At 43.7% G+C, this 19,728-nt stretch overlaps 1 protein-coding gene across 1 annotated transcript in view; it reads right to left on the bottom strand.

Moving 5' to 3' along the window:
• The window catches only part of CSMD2 (CUB and Sushi multiple domains 2), a 575,415-nt gene that overhangs the window by 241,459 nt on the left and 314,228 nt on the right, over nt 1–19,728 (bottom strand). The window contains exons 11-12 of the mRNA XM_074976068.1: nt 16,931–17,034; nt 8,032–8,144 (exon numbers count right to left, since the gene is read on the bottom strand). Coding sequence (XP_074832169.1) covers nt 8,032–8,144; nt 16,931–17,034 — 217 coding nt within the window. The remainder of the gene's footprint in view (nt 1–8,031; nt 8,145–16,930; nt 17,035–19,728) is intronic.

Here is a 19,728-nt window from a genome sequence, read left to right as displayed (position 1 = left end):
TGTGTTCTACAAGGTGTGTTCCACACTTTAAGCATCATGCAAACAATCCAAGATAGTTCTTCGTGCCATGCTGGAAAATGGAACTGTCACAAGGGTAATTCTAACTTGTAGGTGTGTTGTAACTAATTACATCTTGTAGTAGTCAAAATGCACATTACTTTTTTCATTTACGTACTTGTGAAAATTTAAAACATAAGTAATATTAACGGTATAGTTCAGTTTAATACTTGGAACAAAATGAAATGTGGAAATCTAAATGAAGCATTTCCACTTTACTTAAAAAATACAAACATCAAACGAAACCATTTCCCAAATTTTTTTGAACATTCCATTGAAATCGACATACAGTTGTGAAACATTCTAATGGGGTTGAAACAGCATTTCCTAACCAAAAAATCCTGTTGCACTGAAAATGTTTCAGTGAGCTGCACCTAGCTCACATGTAGACTGAAGATAGGCAGTAGCGGTGAATTTTCACACTGGCACATGATTAAGTAAGCCTAGATTTCCAAAACTATCAATGTCTGCAGGTGTTTCAGTGTCCAGTGGTCCTATCTGAGACATCAGAAAAGGGACCTGATTTTCTGAGCCTGGGCAGTCAGCACACACGCCCTATGGTATCATCAATTTTGCTCTCAAAAATGGAAATACCCAAAATGTAGACACTGTTTTCTTAGATCCCAACCTCAAGCCCCCTTGGAAGCCTTTTCATTAGCTTCAGTGGACAGTGGGAATCAGACTTTTAAAAGGATGTTTCAGCATTGTGCACAAGAATCAATTGCCTCTGCTGTAGAAAGTTGTATGCAGTGGTGTAATTGCACAAGTGGTTTAGACTGGAAGATGCTACCCTCTGAAGAGAACTGGAGCATGACCCAGGATTCATAAGTGCAAGCAGCCTATTTTCTTGTGCTGGATCCAGAAGCAGGGAAAAAAGTGCCATCGGAAGAAACACAACTGACAAAGAAAAACTCCGTTGCCCCTTGGTCTTATACCTTCCTTCACACCCACTGTCTAGGCTGGAGCTCCATGGTAGAAATAAAATCTGTATCCAGCAGCTATTGCTCATCCAAATCCCACGTGGCATAATGTCAAATCACTCTAGCTACATTTTATGGTCCGCTTTAAACGTAAAGAGGAGACAGGTGACTCCAAATGGAGCTCAGGTCAGTGCATTGTAAGCTAAACGCTTGAATGTGTGTTGGTTAAGCAGACTCCCAGGCTCAATGTGTCCCAGTGGAAATGGGGAGGGGAGGAAGTAAACAGAAGCTGGTTTGATAGACTAAAAGACCCATGATACAAGGTTTTTTTCAATAAAGCAGGACCAAATAAAAATGAATATGATAGAGAGTGTTAGAAAAAGAAAAACTCTATGACACATGGCCTCCCATGGAGCTGGCATGTGCTAACAGTTCTGGCACAGAATTCTGAGAGACAAGCAGACAAGAAGATGCTCTGGGACCTCTGTGTTTCTTTAGCAGCACCAGATACAGTGCCTGGGACCACCTTCTTGCACAACAAAGACGCGGAAAATATAAGTGGGTGTCTGTCTCTGTACAGCAAAGGCCTGTTAATAGGAGCCACCAAAGTGATGGTTATAACCCTGACCCCTGGGATATAGGAGAAATGAGTAATGCATTTGTGTAATCTGTACAGAAGTACCATTGGATGGGAGGGGAAATTTTATCCTCCCTTAAGACCTGTGGCCAGTACCACTGTGGATGGATGGATGAATGTCTATTTCAGCTATTCATCTAGCCCCCGTAAATATTGTATCTGTGAGTGTCTCAACCATCCTCATAGCATCCCTGTGAGTCAACCGAGTGTTATGTCATGTCACTGATGGGGCACAGAGAGACTACATGACTTGCCCAAGACGACATAAGAAGTCTATGGCAGAGCAGGGAACTCAAGTTAGAACTCACAGGTGCTAGTGCCTTACCTGATGGCCCTTCCCTCCTCCCCTAAGCTCCATGTTCATGTTATGGGCCAGACATTCAAGAGCACTCAGCCATCATTCAAGAATGCAAACAGGACGCTGCTGTATTATTGGTGATATTCCCCATTGTCCAATGCCTTGTGCAGTCCCTGGCATCAGTGCAAATAAATTCCGAAAGCTCCTGAGCCAAGTGTTAGTGTGTTGCACTCATTTTAGGCTGGTATAACTGCCATGGCAAGGTGCAAGACAATGGCAATGCACAACCAGTCAAATAGGTACAGATGTGTACATTACACATAGCATAATTACATCCAAATAACATTCCTTAGGTTCTGCTCCTGTTGGTGGGTTCCATGGGTGGTCTGTGAAACACTGTTTACCACTGCCCATGTGCAGGGTTGCCAGATTCCACTGCTTCTTCCCACTACCAGTATTGCTAATGTGACATGCACGTAAAGCAAAGGCTTGTGAAGTGAGGTACGTGCTGGCTGCACACAACATAGACTGTGAGAGCCATGCGCTCCCTCTGCCGCCAATCAAAGCACTGCCATGGTTCAGGCAAAAAAACCTGCAAATTCTAGGTACTCAAAGGCAGTGAGCAAAGGCACTCTATCCTGGAAGACCATCTCGTGCGCAACAATTATGCAGCCCACTGAGACGAAGGAGGCCCACTCGCTGTTCTAAACTCAAGCATTCAAAAGTTAGGAAAACTATTTTATAATTGAAAGTTTTAAACATCCTAAATATAGGGGTCTCTATCAGCTCTCCCCAACAGTCTACGTGCATGTGGATAAATGCTTACATCTGCAGGTAAACATATTCACAAGTGCACATTTACAAACAGTGCTAAGTGTGAACAGAGGCAGAGGGACACACAGAATCCTGGTGATCGTAATTGCTTGACTAAAATACCCAAGAGCATAGTGCAGAGGGAATCTTAAGCCTTCAGTTACGCAGAGTGCCTACTTTTCTTAGCTCCATGGGGCAGTCGCTGCAGTTCAGCTTCATAAGGGCTCTTCAGAGCCAAAGATTCAGTCAGCACTTAAATGAAAATAAAGTTTGATTCATCTTTCATCTGCCAGATTCCTCCACCTTCAGCACATTGTTAGTTGGGGAAAGAGGCTTCTGTCAGCCTCAGATTTGAAACCTAGTCTAAACCCAGTCCAGATTCAGGGCCAAACACCATCCTTCTGGAGTTTTGGCATTACTCTGAAATGAACCAACAAACCTCTTGGGTTTGAGGTTGCCCGTAAGTCATTAGAATGTAGAGTTTTTGGAAGGCTTGACCATACCGGCAAATAACCAGTCACAGGGGACACAGGCTCTGGCCAGCTTCCTCTTTCCTAACTCTGCCAAGGTATCCTAGTTCTGATCCACTACTGCTAAAACTCTTGGGATCTGAACTTCAAGCAATATTTTGAGGCTGTGCATCACCACCAGGCATAAACCTACTCTCAACTGAACACAAAATACAACGGCCTTCAAGTCACTCCCCAGCAACTCTATTAGGCCAGGAAAAGACCCTTCATCTTTCTAACTATACAAGGAGACATATATTGAAAGACTCTCATAAAGCCTCTTCTTCCCCAGGAATTTTCCCTCTTTTCCATCTGTAACTGGATTTCTTTAGATTTTAAACCACAGGAGGGAACTGATGGACTTTACTCAAGAGGATCTAGACAGCCTGCAGGACATGAATGTGACATCCAGGCAGTGACGTAGGAAAAGATTGCACAAAATAAGTCCACTCAACACTTCAGAGAAAGCTCTAAGGTATGCTTGGCAGCAAAAAACTTGCAAAGCCAAAATACCTGATGGGTTGTGGGAATCTGTTCGAGTGCCCCATGATCTTGAGTCTGGAAAGAAAATATTGCAAACTGACATTGATGATATCTGTGGAAGACAATGGAAATAATTAAAGGGCCTTGGCTCTCTAAAGGGTGTATTTTGGAGAGGGAAAAAACAAAACATTCGAAGCTTTGATTTACAGTTTCTGGATTACTGGGGCTCTATTACTATGGAATTCATTAACAATGCTCTTAATTTTATTTCTAGCACTGAGTTTGAAAACTGAATGAGTTTCTAAAATCTCATTCTACTCTCTTTCCAGGCACCTATTCCATTCTAGATAGATTCTTACACCACACTCATCACTGTAGTACCTGTTTGCCTTCCAGTAATGCCTTAAGCAATGTGACCAACATCTGCCTTATGTTTGTTCTCCCATCCTCCTCTTAGGCAAAGGGACTTTGCAGGGGACAACCGCATTTTGGTCGGCCTTCAGGTGAGCTTTTGTTTTGTTTCAAAGGGATATATTTGCATGGTAAAGAAGAGCCAGTCAACAAAAAAATCCACTGTGATTTCTTTCTTGCGTTTGGGGGCACTGTAAAACTGGTGTTTTCCACCTTGTCATTTTGCTTACAGCAGTTGCAAAATGAAATGTACTTTATTCAAATGGATGATTAGGGGAAATCCAAATTATGGGACAGTTCCAGCCCAGGGTTTCAGGACATCAGACAGAGGGACATTCTGCAGCTCATGCACGTGAGTCTGGCTATTGGGTAAGAAACTCCTCTGACTCAAACTCCACCCATGCATCGTCTTACATTGGGCAAAGAGGATATCTCTACGTTAATGACCCGAAACAGATTAATTTGGGCTCCTGTCTTACAGGAACTACTAGCAGGTAACCTTGCCACAATGCACAGTGTCTTCTCAGTGAAGTGCAGTTGTAGAGAACATGAACCTTTCATCTTTTCTCCTGCAAAGCCACAGACCTCCCCTTTCTCTTCTTGCTGCAAGGTTCTGGGACATAAATGAAGTAGCAAAGTGTGGACAACTACAAGGAACTCTATCATGAGAGTCACCACTACAGCAAGCACTTTTTAAATAGGGGAGGGGAGGAATGAAGAGAAGCATTCACAGCATTACTTACAGAACATATAAGAACTGCATGACTGGCACTATGGCCCCAATTCTGAGAGGAAAAGGGCACCCTAGTCCCAGCCAGATATCAAGCAGCGATGCTCAGCACTTCTACGGATTAAGCCATTTGTAATATTGAGACACATCAAAGGTAGTAAACTGAACTTAGGAGTGAAGTTGAGTTGATTATAAAATTTCAGAAGTTCTACGGGAAAAACCCTTTTAGATGAGACAGTATTAACTCTACCAGTGCAAAAAGGTCTCTACAATATGTACTTAAGATCTTTATGTCCCAAGTAATGGGGCTAATTCCACTTCTTTTCACAAGCTATTCCATCAGCTAAGCTCTCAGCATTATAACTTTGACGCTCAGCTTCTATTTTCCTATCCTTGGTTTAATAACATTATCCCTTGTACTCCTCTCTGCAAACATGCTGTTGGCATCCTGTAAATATTTGTAAACCTCTGCACTCCATCCCGCCAGTGCATTGCTCAGCCAAGCCAGACATACTGATATTTGGCGCCATTAGGTTTTCTCTTATATCAAAGCCCTTCAGACTACTCTACAGCATTGCTGGAGTACCACAATCAGCATCCTACCAGAAGGAGCTCTCAGCTTAAAAGCAATATGACAATGGAAATTCTCAGGCAGGCATTTTTAAAGGTGGGTGACTCTGTGAGAAAAGATTTTCCAAGTTCCAGGCCCTTAAAAATTGCCACTGGAGTCAATGGCCATAGAACACACTAAGCACTTCTTAAAATAACCTATAGATATAGGTTTTGGCATCTGCTTTTAGGCACTGCAATTTAAAGTGTTGGCCCCAGTTGAATAGGGAACTGAAATGGTTTCAACCAATCAGATTGGGAAAGTGATTAATCAAGATGCATGACTGACACTGAAAAGAGATTTCTAGAGAGACAAAATGAAACTTGTTTAGCTACTAACACCTGAGTTTCATCCTGGGAGCATGGTTAAAGCACAGAGTGGGGTGTGGCATCCGGAGACTAAGGCTATGTCTATCCTAGGATAAGTAAGATGATTGCAGATACGCAACTCTAGCTACGCCAATTGCATAGCTAGAATCAACATAACTGCAATCAACTTACCAGGCAGCCCTCACTGAAGAAGGTCGACGTGAGAGCTTCTCCCAATGATGACCATAGGTTGATTTTGCAAGTCCCTACCAGATGCCCAAAATCAAACCCTGGAAGATCGACCTGCTCAGGTCCTGTCACAGTGACTCAACTCCACGAATGCAGCTGTGTGGCTGTAGCACATCTGGGGAAGATGCACTGATACCTGGCCCTGCAGATTTCCAAGACCAGCATCTGACGAAGTGAGTCTGTGCTCATGAAAGCTCATGCTCAAAACTTTTCTGTTACTCTATAAGGTGCTACAGGACCCTTCGTTGCTGTTACAGATCCAGACTACCACGGCTACCCCTCCGATACTATGCCCTGGACGTAATTATGGCATTTCTGTGATAAACATAAGCTGGGAGATGCTCTCCCACTAATACAGCTTGTGTTTTCCACTGAGATGCAGGAATTATGTCAAAAGGAGAGCATCTCCCATTGACACAGCAGTGGTGTGGGCAGCACGAAAAACTTATGTCTCTTGGAGGAAGGGGCTTTTTCACAACCCGGGCAACGTAAGTTAGATTGACCCAAGTGGTAGTGTAGATCTGCCCACAGACTTTAAGATCAAAGGGACCAACATGATCATCCAGTCAGATCTCCTGCACATTGGCGACCACAGAATTTCACCCACCCCTTCTGCAAAACACCCTCCAGCATTCCTTGACTGACTGTGGATATAAAACTCCTAGAAAGCGTCTTCAGGGCCCACACTTGAAAGAGTGACTAGTGATTTTGAGTGTTCAGCTTGAGACATGTTAAAAAAGACTGATTTTCAAGAAGCATTCAGCACCCTCTTTCTGAAGTTCAGGCGTCTCAAAAAGCCACCTCAGAAGTGACTTTAAGGTTAGAAACTGAAGGGCTGACTTCAAACCATTTTTTTTCTAAAGGTCTAGTTTCTACAGATGCACTGTAGGATTTTTATTTATTTAAGGCTGGGGATTCGATACAAATCGAAGTGAGTTCTGCATTCCAATCCCAATCAATTTAAATCATCCACTGGGAAATCCCAGGCCTCATTCTTACTTTTGTTCTTCACCTCTTGCTTAGATCATTACAACTTAAACATGTCTATTCTGTAAATTTACTGTGCACCATTAAGGAGATTGATTATTTACACTTCACATGAAGAAATCAGAGTGGTTACTTTCACTCCCACTTGTCTCCTGAAATGGACAAGCTCATTGCTACTGCATTAGCACTCCCATCAAAGCAAGGGAAATGATCAAGAAAAACTACCCAGACTGTTTGCATGGAAACAAGATATTATGAATTCTTTTCTATTCAAATTGGGTCAGAACCCTGATTTCAACTACAGTTCCTTAGCATTTCTTAGAATCAGACAACCTTCTTTCTTCATATTTTATTTGATTTTGTTACTGCTGTGATTGTTCAACAATATTTTAAAAAACCTTAAGACTCTCCATTCCCTTGTGAAAAAAAGTTGCTGTTTGCCATCCATGTTATATTGATGTGAAAAGAAAAAAAAAACAAAAAAAAATAAACCGAAGGCAACAAAAATAGAACCTTCAATGAAAACAAGAACTAAAAATTACAAGAAGTAAGCCAATATTTTTCCAGTGCTGAATTATGCCTCATAAGATCATTGAAGAGAAAATCCCTCAAAACACTTACAGCTTGCAAGACAAGATATTGGACAGCAGTGACTCACAGGATAACCTCCTTATTTGGAAAGCAGTCTGCCATAAAGTTTCCATTTTCTTGGTATGTCTCCCTTTGTAATATGAAGCATATTAACACATCCAAATACACCACACTCCTTGTAAAGAGTCAGTCATTCAAAGCCCAGATTGCAGCCCACGGGCACATAGTGTCAAGAATTTAACACACTCCAAGGTGTTTTATAAATAAATATTCAAAAGCTCTGAGTCAGAATCCTCCAAATGTCATGCCCACCATGGAGTTGTCAAAACTGCAGCTGGATTACATGTCCTGAGATGACAAGATCTATGCCAGACCATATCCCTGCTTCTTTCGAGGCATGCAAACACCAAGAGCTGAACTTAGATTACCTTCATAGGTTGCTTTGAATCCTAGTAAATTGCTGACACTGTCCGTCTGGAAGAGGAGCCACATCTGGTGGTTTGTGCTGACAATCAAATCAGGAACCGTTGTACCTGTCAAACTGTCAAAGAAAAATAAATAATTCTGCTTATTTCCCCTGCCAGGCTATTTATTTATTTTATTTTATTTTAAAAATGTTACCCTGCCTCTCTATTTAAAATATTCAAGGCAGCTTACAAAATTTTTAATATATAAAACTAAACAGAAAGATGTAAAAATACACAGCTCCAAAAGGACATAAAACCTATTACAACATCCCAAAATGAGGATCACGCACACAAATGCAAATGCTAACAAAAGCCTGAGTGAAAAGGGAGGCTTTAACCTGTTGCTGAAACAATGTTAATGTTGACATCATGTGAATATCTTGGGGAAGAGAATTCCACAGCCTGGGAGCAAAAGCTGAGAAGGCCTGCTCCATGCTGACGTGTTCTCTCCTACAGACAACCTCCCAACCTTATGAGGATTCTCACTAACAACCACAGGCTATACCACAGGAACACGAGTCCTGGGACTTTTCCTTGCAACAAAGCCTGCTGCCAGCTTTGTCCACATATCTATTCTGGAGATACCATTACTGGACCTAACCAGGTTAGTCACAGAATCATGGGCACATTCTCATGTTCCTCAACTAACATCATATATGCCATCATGTGCCAACAATGCCTAGATGCTCTGTATATTGGACAGACTTCAAACTCTCTCAGACAAAGAGTTAATGGGCACAAAACAGACATCAAAACACTCCTGATCCACAAACCAGTTAGTCTACAATTTTAATGTAGTGGGCCATTCTGTTAATGACTTAAGAGTTTGTGTCTTATTGAAGAAATACTTTCACTCTGCTTTGGAAAGAGAGACTGCTGAACTCTCTTTCATATTCAAATTCGACACATTAACACGTGTTTTGAACTGGGATGCAAATTATCTGGGACACTATAGGGGCTCCTTTGCATACTTGGCTTAATCTAATTCTTGACTCTCCCACTCCCTGCTCTCTGATTTGCTCACCTTGATAATTTTTTTTTCTGATTTGTCAACCTTGATTACTGTTTTTGGTTGTCTGTGCCTTCAACATTGAGTCTGTTCTGGTCTGGCTATGGTCTGAAGAAGTGGGTCTGTCCCACGAAAGCTCACCTAATAAATTATTTTGTTAGTCTTTAAAGTGCTACTTTACTGCTTTTTTTTTGATAATACATAGACTAGCCTGGCTTTCTCTCTGTTACTTATCTCCCTAAGTGGGAGAACAGCAAGCAGAGCCTCCCCAGCTGACCTCAATCCCCGGGGAAGGTTTATATGAGAAAAGATGGCCCTTTAAATACCGTGGACCCATAGGGCTTTAGAAGTCACAACCAATACCTTAAATTGCGCCTGGAAACATACTGGAAGCCAGTGCAGCTGCCGGAGCTAGGCTTGTTGTCCAGTTCAAAGACCACATATACCTTTTCTCTGGGGGTAGGCATTAACTTGCATCAGTGCTATCAAATCTCTCTTTCAGAAAACGAACTGAGCAAGTGCTAGTGCTCCTGAAAGTAAAATAATGCTACATCCTCTCAGATCCAGGCCTAGAGCAGGCAGAGGCTGAATAACTTCACATTCAGCCACATCTCTCTGCAGCACTCCTAGGTGTCCCTAGGCCATTCTAAACTGACAAGGAACAGAAATGATAATGGGGTCAAGTTTTGCAATGGGTTGTTTTTCCTCTCTGAAAGGCAATAGAAAATAAACTTATCAGAAGACAATGAAGTCTAATGGACAAAGCGTTGGTCTGTTAAGCAGAAGACCTGAGCAAACCACTTAAAAACATGTCAGGGCAGCATGGCAACAACATTGACATAGCTCCTTAGTGTCAATGCAACTTATGGCAGAAAGAGTTTTTCCTCTTCCCTGAGTGACAGTATCCAAGTCAACAGAAGCATCTTTCCACCAACCGAGTTATGTCTATTCCAGTGCTTAGGTCGGAATAGCAACAGTGCTTCCGGGTGCGTGCATGTCATACCCCTGCACGCTGTAGCTATGTTGGGTAAAAGACTGCAAGCTCTTCAGGAGAAGAGTCAAGCACTCCTTAAGTGCCTGCAGAGCACCTAGCCCAGCTGAGCTATTGAAGCAATACTGTAATGTGAAAAAACGACAACTTCCATTGTCACAGACAGGATGCAAAACCTGCATGACCAGGAATCTGGTGATGGAGTCACCTTAACCGCTGCCTCCCCTGCAATTCCTGACGAAGCCAAAACACAGTCAAATATTAATTTAAACACATTTCCTGAAGCACTTCTCTGCTGATAGGAAAATTTTCACGGGGCCACAAACAAATGGCAGATAGGCACAAACTTTAGTGCGGCTGCTGATCCTGGACGGACCCTTCTGATGACAAGAAGCAGAGTGGATTTACTTAATTGATGCGTACCCTGGAGAGAGATTCTCAGAAGAGCTGATCCAGCAACCCATACGAGAAATGCCCCAACAGATCCAAGTTCATGAGCTCGGAAGGGCCTCTTACCTCACCACCGAACCTATTCACTTATCTCTGTTCAATAACATGCACACACACGTGGGTGTGGGGAGGACTCTTAAGGTGAGGAATTCACTTTGTTTAGGGGACGGATTTGAGTTTATAAGTTGCCAGGCTTATTGTAGTGGGTTATATCTGATAGGAATGTTGCACCTAAAGCATTATCTGAGGTGTATTTTTTAAACCATGTTGATCACGTATCTTCAAAGCTGGGGCCTACGATGGAAAGGTAGGTCAGAAACAATTGCATAAATATGCATACACACACACACAGGCGCGCACGCGCACATGTGTGCAGGCACACAACTGCGGTATGTCCTGCATGATCCACAGATCCAGCAAGACCAGTGCCTGAAAGCGTCCCTGACCAGTGAAATACATCCCAGACCTCTTGCAGCAAAATTCCTGTAAACCAATACTGCTTCTGAGCCAACACAGTGTTTACACACTGACAGCACCGATTTCTCTTTGGGGTGTTTGAAAGAGGCACACATTGAGAGGTTCACAGCAGAAGGAGGGGTTGGGAGGCCCAGTTCCCATTAACACACTTCAGGCATGTAAATCCCCAAAATCTCAATCTAAGAGCCTCCATCACAATCAAAGGACAGGTACGTTATACTGGGCAGCATGGAAGTAGAATGACAATCACCAAACTCCCATGGCTCAGTGTGGTGCTACAACAGTTCACTATTCTGCACCATTACAGTCTTTTGGAAGCTTCCTCTTGACTTCAGAGGACATAGGATTTAGCTCCTAATGAGCAGACAAGAACTGCTCAAGGCTAGTAACAGAAGCAAGGCTTCATATTCAGACTCCGGGTTCTAGTTCTCACAGACAGTAACAGTAGTCAGTGGTTACACTCAGCATGCAGGTGCAGCTGGATCTGCCCTGGAACTGGGCAAATGCTGCTGAACATCGCAGACATATGTTCATTAACACTTTTAAAGGGGTTCATTTCTGTTGCCTTCAAGCCCCTTTTGCACCTGCTCTCAACCAAGGAGCTTTGTGCTCGCACTCTGGGATTGAAAAGTCATCCCCAGGGCATCTCGGCAACATGAACTTGATCGTAAGAGTTATATGCCTCCAGGCAGGAAAGACAAACTGCAGGTTGGACTTCCCTGGCCCAGCACCCTCAAAGACCTGATTGGTGCCGAAGGAGGGAGTTTGCTGGATCGGGGGACACTGCTGGATCACACCTGTGCCCCCAGTCCTGGCCACTGACTCTCCGGTGCTGGCAGCTCTCCCAGCCACAATGCAGGCCCTGGCCATGTTCCTGGACCCCCGACCCCTGCTGTGCTCTAGGCCCAGTGCGGGTGCTCTGGTTTAGCAACATCCAGTGGTTCTGCCAGAGGGTCCCGGACCAAAGATTTTCAACCTGTAGACAGAGGTGGGGAACCACCAACCTGCCGTCTAGATCCAAGCTGAGGCTTGCCTGGGTCCAGACCCTCAGTCTTGGTACTCCCCTCCATAGCATCTGGTCTGTGGCGGGGTTGGAGGTGCAGAGCCCCGAGCATTGCGGACCAGAACCGGGAAGCTGGAGCCGGAGCCAGATCACAAGCTCAGCTGTGGGATAGGGGGGTGAGGGTGCAGGCAGGAAGTGGCCTGGAAGTGCCTTGGCAGTGATGCCCAGAAACTTCATCCCACTGCACTGAGTGGCTGGAATTCTGGTCAATCAGAGCAGCAGAGGGTGGTGCCTAGGAAAGAAGGGAGGGGAGTGGAGCTGAGCTGTGTGTAGCTGGGGGAAAGCAGGTAAACTACACCTCTGTCACCCAGAAACTGTGCCTCGCGACTGCTCCTGCCCCACTTCCCATCCAGACCCCCCCTCCCACCCCGACTCCCCGTGCACACCCTCATCCTGCACCCTCCCTTCCACACCCCACACCCCAAACCCTCCAACCCTTGCCCGCTCAGATCCCACACCCCTTTCCCAGCATTATCCCTCACCCACCACCCACTCCTGTACCTTTCTGCCCAGACACTCCACTTGCAGCCTGCTGCTGCACCCCACTGTGACTGAAATCACCCACCCCCAGCCCACTCTTGTGCCCCACTCCTGCCCATATCTCCCATCCCAACCTACCCAGCCACCCCAATTCCTCACCAGCACTTGCACTCTCCCTCCTGCCCAAACGCCAGAGCCCTGACTCCTGTACAGTCGGGGACCACATCAGCGAGGGTTTTTGTTCTGCTTATCACTTGTGTGGTCACCAACCCAAATATGTCTCTCCATGCCTGCTGTAGAACATGTGACTTGTGCAGCCAATCACAGCTACGCACTAGATTCCAAATTTGTAGTGGAAATGTACTGAGTAATATCAACAAATCACGTGGCCTGATTAGGCACTATCATTAAATCTGGGATAAGCCTGATAACAATACCACCTCCTGGCTCTGAATGTTTTTCATCAGCAGATCTCAAAGCACTTCATAAAGGAGGGTCAGTATCAGCATCTCCCTGAAACCACAGCACAAAGAGGGCAGGTGACTTGCCCAAGATAACCCAGAAGGTCAGTGGCAGGACCAGGAATAGAACCCAGAGCCCATGCTCTGTTCACTAGAGCCGTGTTTCTTAAACTATGTTCTGAGGAACAATTGTGTTCCGTGAACAACTCGCGGGTGTGCCCTGGCGGCGTAGCGACTAGCGATGACGTGCAGCGCAGGGATATATTTTGTGTTACTAAAACCAGATACAATGTTACTCCTTTGTGGCTGTGAAACCTGATTAAATTACTTCATTTTGGTTTTGCTGGATATGTTGCTGTTTGGTTTTTTTTCTTGGTCTGACAATTTTTTAAAGACATTTTTCATCAGTGTTCCACATAAAAGATATTATTGTTTGATGTTCCAGGGCATCAAAAAGTTTAAGAAGCACTTCACGAGACCACACCCCTTCCAGATGTTCATGGACATTCCACTAACTCAAAATGATGGAAGAGCCACCTATTAGATTACTTATTATAGACTATTCCCTCTGCTCTGATTTCCATGGCCCGACCAATCAGCTGTGAAATGTTCTGCGCCACTTTAATTACAAGTACTTTTTCAACATCCATATGTTTGAGTTATATACACTGCCGGTGAGGAATGTTGACTCAAATGTCACTGGAGTTCATGCTCTGCCAAACAGAGATGAGGAGGCAGAGAGAAATTCCAGAGGAGAAAAGAGAGTGAAAAATTAAGCAACATGAAATCAGAGAGGCAGACAGACAGAGACTGGTAAAATGGGAAGAAAAGAGAGAAAAAATGAATATAGGAAGAAATAGGCTACATACAGAACAGAGGTCAACTGCATATGCCAGTCTAGCTTTTGAACAGTTATTCTACCCATAATGCACAGCACACATTTTCTTTAGCTCTAAATAACTACACAAAGAGGAAAGATATGCTCATGGTTCAGGCACTGAACTAGGACTCCATAGAACTTGGCTTAGTTCTCAGTTCTGTCACAGCCTCTCTTTGCAACTTTGGGCAACTCAGGATCTGTCTATACAGTAAACGCTCAAGTTATGTGGGGGTTGTTTTCCTGCAACCTCCATGTAACTCAGTTTTTCATGAGCTGGTCAGTCTCCCAGGTCCAGCAAACCAGGCAGCAGGCTGGCTCCAGGCTCCCCTCCCCGTGCAGAGGTGGTGAACTGAGCAGGGCAGCAGCCTTGGTCAGTTTCCTGGCTTCAGCCAGTGGAGGGATGCTGGGAAGGAGGGCCAGACTGGCTTCCAGCTCCCCTCCACTCCTTGGAACCTGGAAACTAACCAGGGTTGCTGACCCGCTCAGTTTCCCAGCTCTGCAAGTAGAGGGGAGCCAGGAGCCAGGCTGCTGCCTCGTTCCCAGCTCCCTGCCACTCTGGGAACCGGGAAACTGCTCCTGTCAGGCGCAGCATTCAGGTTAACCCAAGACACACACAATTTGGTTGCGCATATCTCAAGGATTTACTCCACTTATCAGAAGACTGACTCATCCAAGGTTGATTTGGGCGTTGAATTAGAGCATGTAGTGGATATGCGCTAAATTGAACCATCAGGGCTTGATAGTCAACCCTGGTACCCCACATCGTTGCGAGGAATAAGGGAGGTCAACTCTCCCATCAACCTCCCAATGTGCAGACAGCCAGAAATATCGATCTACGATACATCAATGCCAGGTACGCAATTGTCATAGCTGGAATTGCACATCTTAAATCGACTTTTGGCCTAGTGCAGATGTAACCTAACTGAATCTTCATGACTTAGTTCTCCATTTATTACAATTGAGAGGCTAATCCTTCCCTGCCTCGTCAAATAACTACTTCTGTAACTCCTTCCTTCCTTCCCTCCCCTCCTGCCGACTCCTCTGCCCAAGGAAACAGAGTTAAAGCAAGCAGTCATGTAGCACCTTAAAGACTAACAAATTTATTAGGTAATGAGCTTTCGTGGGTAAGACCCACTTCCTCAGATTAAAGCAGTTTACTGTACCTCACACTCAATGAGGTTCATCAGTTCAGAATGGCAAAGCGTCCTCCTCTCTGTGTCAGAAACAGGAAGTGGATGCGATGGGAAGGTTAAAGGCCATACTTACAGAAGAGGTCAGAACCTAAGTCCTCCCATTCCAGCAACTCTGGATAGATCTACACTGTAATGGTAGGAATATTGGCAGGTAGGGAGATGCATCCAAGATTGCTTTAATTGAGCCAACACAGTTCAAAATAGCCATGAACACATGGTGAAGCAGGCTTCAGCATGGGCTGTACAGATCAGCTCAGAATCCTAGGTACATACACCCACTTTGAACTCATACCAAGGTTTATGTAGCCATCCCTTCACTGCTATTTTTAGTGTGCTAGCCAGGTTAAAGCTAAGCTATTTATGCCAGCCAATTACAGAAGGCAAAAGCTGTGCAAGGCAGCCAGATGTTCCCCTACGTCCAAATTTGGTGGTCTCTTCTCAGTTTTGACTCACTCCACCTGAATACACATTCAGTAACTTCCGTGCAAGTTTTGCCTCATTAGGAACCCAAGAAGTGATGCTTAAATTGTATGCTCTCCGAGGCTCGGCATGTCTCTTACTCTCGGCTTTTGCAAAGCTCTATCTTTCCATGCACCTTTCACAGATAAAAACGACCACACGACATGCAGATCAGTGCAGAAGCAGGTATAATGCACTTTCATTTCCTTGTTTGGCATTTGCTCTTCCATTGGATTTTAGATCCCATACATTCCAATTCCCAGATATTGTTAGTCTCACTGTTTCTTTTCTGAGACAGCCTCACACAAATAATTCAGACATGCCTTCCACTTAAAACAAAACACACTCTCTAGTTACTATACAGGAAAAACCATCCCTGCCACAAAGTACTTATCTCCAGACACGTAGCGCAACATCAGTCACCACGGTTTGATTAATCAAAAGTTACAGTCCAATCTTGCTTTAGTCTGGAAAGAGTGGCCCAGGTGATCAAATGGACTGGGGTCTTTCTTTGGTGACTGAACAAAATTCCCACAGCCACCACTGCAACTTTTGCATGCAGAACAAAGATGGACTGCAGCTCCCACAAGCAAAGCAGAATGCTTTGCAATGTTTTCTCTACTACGGTAAGTGCCACTGCACACTACATCTGTAAAGCAACACATATCAATTCAGTAGACCAGATTCTCTGCTACCTTGACCTTGTGCAAAATGAGCTACCCACTCAAAATGCGAATGACTGACCTGCACAATGCACAGGCAAAAACAATGGCACAAGATGAAGAGCAATTCAGAATCAAGAGCAATTTATTTTCTACTCCTGCTTCTTCAGTATTTGCTCTTGCACTAGCTTTTTGACTCAATGCAGTCAGCTCCCTAACTATTGTTAGTCTTTCTCTCTTCCTTTTCTCTCGTCAACTGTCCAGACACACAGACAGAGACATTCCAGAAGAATGCAAGCAGTGAGATCAGGAAACAAGGATTCTGAAGTAGTAACAGAGAGGAGGCCGTGCTAGTCTATACACGATCAAAACAAAAAGCAGTCAAGTAGCACTTTAAAGACTAGCAAAATAGTTTATTAGGTGAGCTTTCGTGGGACAGACCTCCCACGAAAGCTCACCTAATAAACTATTTTGCTAGTCTTTAAAGTGCTACTTGACTGCTTTTTGTTTTGAAGGATTCTGAAGGTTTCCTTAAATGGGCCTGTAGATAATGTGCCTGGGAAGGGAATACCAGGCTACAAAAAGAACATTCCACTCATTCTCTACTGCAGACCTTGACATAAAACATCCCCTAGCTTCTACCAAACTGGTGCTTGATTCTCAAAACACCTATGGTAAATATGCTGATGTAAAATTCATGTACTGACTTGCAGTGTTAAAAGAAACTCTACTTACACATACAGCACTGTTTTCTGGTCTCCAACCTGCCCTCCATCACCCACTGTCAGTGTGTCGTATCCTCTTTCCAAGTCAAATTCTTCAAAGGTGAGTTTGATAACCTAGCAAAGACATAGCATGTTAATATGAATTAACAACTGACGCAGCAGGCAGCTCGTCTTGTCTTGTTTATTTTTGTCTGTGTCTATCAAGGAGCAATTTATAGGTGCATTAAATCTCCTGGACATTGGAAACAATGTCTGGCCTTACATTTTATTGAGTTGTGGCATTTCTCCCTAGACATACTCAGCTATTACTGAAATCTTCTTTCAGATTTCTCTGCTGTATCTATTGATTTTCCAGATGCATTTACTGCTACAGCGGCCTGGCTGTTGAGCCTGCAGCAAAGGGGTTATATTTACTCTGCTGGTTGGTCACTGTCACCATGTGATTTTCTTTGCCAATTGGGGGGTTTGGATTTGGACAATGGATTTTAATGTGCGTATATGTGGCATTTATCGGTCAAGCACAGTGCAGGATGTTCAATAGAATGTTCCCTGTAAACTGAGCACTGGGGCAGACGCCCAGGAGAGGTTCTGGAGATGCCCAGCTGATTAGCAGAGTGCCCACAGCATTCACAGTCGGCAGCATGTGTTTTTACTGGGGGTGCACATGACAAAATTTATTCTTCCCTGTAAGGAAAAAAAACAGAGGGAACCCTGACTGGGGTTCTAGGTTAGTCAATTTAGTGGTGCACATGCACTCAGAGAGTTTCCTCCCTGTCCTTACTTAGTGGCCACTGTTCTTCCCTCTGCTTGAGATTGTCTGCAGACAGGCAGACATCACTGCACAGGTTCCACTGGGGTCAGCTCCCCATCTCAGAGCAGTGGTTTCTAGTTCTCTGAAGACTCAGACACCACTGGTCCAATTTATAGCTGGTTCAACCTCTCAGACTTTTTTCGCCTCAGCACTGGATGGGATTTTCTGAAGCACACGCGTGATTTAGGAGCACACGTCTCACTGAAAGTCAAAGAGAAAGTCAAAGAGAGTCCAAAATCGCATGTGCTCCGAAATCACTTTGACACTTTTGAAAGCTCCACTTTTTTTTTAGAGAAGTTTCATTTTGATATTGTTATATGAAATTAGGGACTGGGCCCAGAGGCTTCCATGGATCAACCTTAACACTGCTCTGAACCAGCTCTATAATCTGAATCTAGTAGGGGCTTTATTTTCAGAGGGGATAAGCAGCCACAACTCCAACCAGAGTGAATGGGACCTGTGATTTCTTCGCACAAATTCAGGGAAGTACATCAGCAGATACTTAAATACATCCTTATTCCTTATGCATGTGCCTATATGAAAAATAGCTTACTCATAACACCCTGGATTATCAAATATGAATTTATTTATTACATCTAATCTTTTCACTATTCATGCATTTCAGATTAGAAACAATCTGAAGTCATAATCTATCACCCAGAACGTCTGCACAATACCACACAGGCACTGTGCCAGAAAATATATCATTTCATCTAGAGTGGGATAGGGGAATTAGGAATGAGATTGTCACTGGTGTAAATTGACACAAGTCCATTAGCATTTGTGGAGTTACACTAATTTTCACCAAAACAAAAAGCAGTCAAGTAGCACTTTAAAGACTAGCAAAATAGTTTATTAGGTGAGCTTTCGTGGGACAGACCCACTTCTTCAGACCATAGCCAGACCAGAACAGACTCAATATTTAAGACACAGAGAACCAAAAACAGTAAGCAAGGAGGACAAATCAGAAAAAGATAATCAAGGTGAGCAAATCAGAGAGAGTGGAGGGGTTGGGGGGAAGATCAAGAATTAGATTGAGTTAAGTATGCAGACAAGCCCCTATAGTGACCAAGGAAGTTCCCATCGCGATTCAAACCATGTGTTAATGTTCCGAATTTGAATATAAATGTCAATTCGTCCGATTCTCTTAATCTGACGAATTGACATTTATATTCAAATTCGGAACATTAACACATGGTTTGAATCGCGATGGGAACTTCCTTGGTCACTATAGGGGCTTGTCTGCATACTTAACTCAATCTAATTCTTGATCTTCCCCCCAACCCCTCCACTCTCTCTGATTTGCTCACCTTGATTATCTTTTTCTGATTTGTCCTCCTTGCTTACTGTTTTTGGTTCTCTGTGTCTTAAATATTGAGTCTGTTCTGGTCTGGCTATGGTCTGAAGAAGTGGGTCTGTCCCACGAAAGCTCACCTAATAAACTATTTTGCTAGTCTTTAAAGTGCTACTTGACTGCTTTTTGTTTTGATAGTATCTAGACTAGCACGGCTTACTCTCTGTTACTAATTTACACCAGTTGAGGAAGGCTGCCCATTGTCTATTCTCTATGGGATGTTATTAGGCATCAAACCAATGTAGTTTCATCAAGTTGCCCCAGTTGAGTATCTGATCTTAGGTTGGTCAATTTCACATTCTGACTCCTGTCACTTTCACTGACCTGCACTAGTGCTCACTACATTTGGGTTACCAAAGATGTGGGAGAAATGTTTAAATCCTATTGTCACTGAAATCTGAAATAAAATTGTATTAGATATATCTAACATATTAGACTGTGGAGTAATGATTTTTATTCAACAAGTATGAGGAGATCAATTATATTTCGAAACATCTCTCCAAAAGGACGTCGCTAACATAAAAAGAAAACAAAGAAAAAAATGTCTGCCTGAAGATTTTTAACTACAATAGCTAAAAGCAGTATTTAAAACTCGGTTCATACAAGGACTTAAGCAAGTGCATAAATTAAGCACGAGTAAGTG

This window comes from Carettochelys insculpta, chromosome 24 (genome assembly GCF_033958435.1).
Source record: "Carettochelys insculpta isolate YL-2023 chromosome 24, ASM3395843v1, whole genome shotgun sequence".
In the NCBI taxonomy this organism is placed as follows: domain Eukaryota; kingdom Metazoa; phylum Chordata; order Testudines; family Carettochelyidae; genus Carettochelys; species Carettochelys insculpta.
Note: the sequence above shows the minus strand (reverse complement) of the source record. Positions and strands in the feature narration are given on the sequence as shown.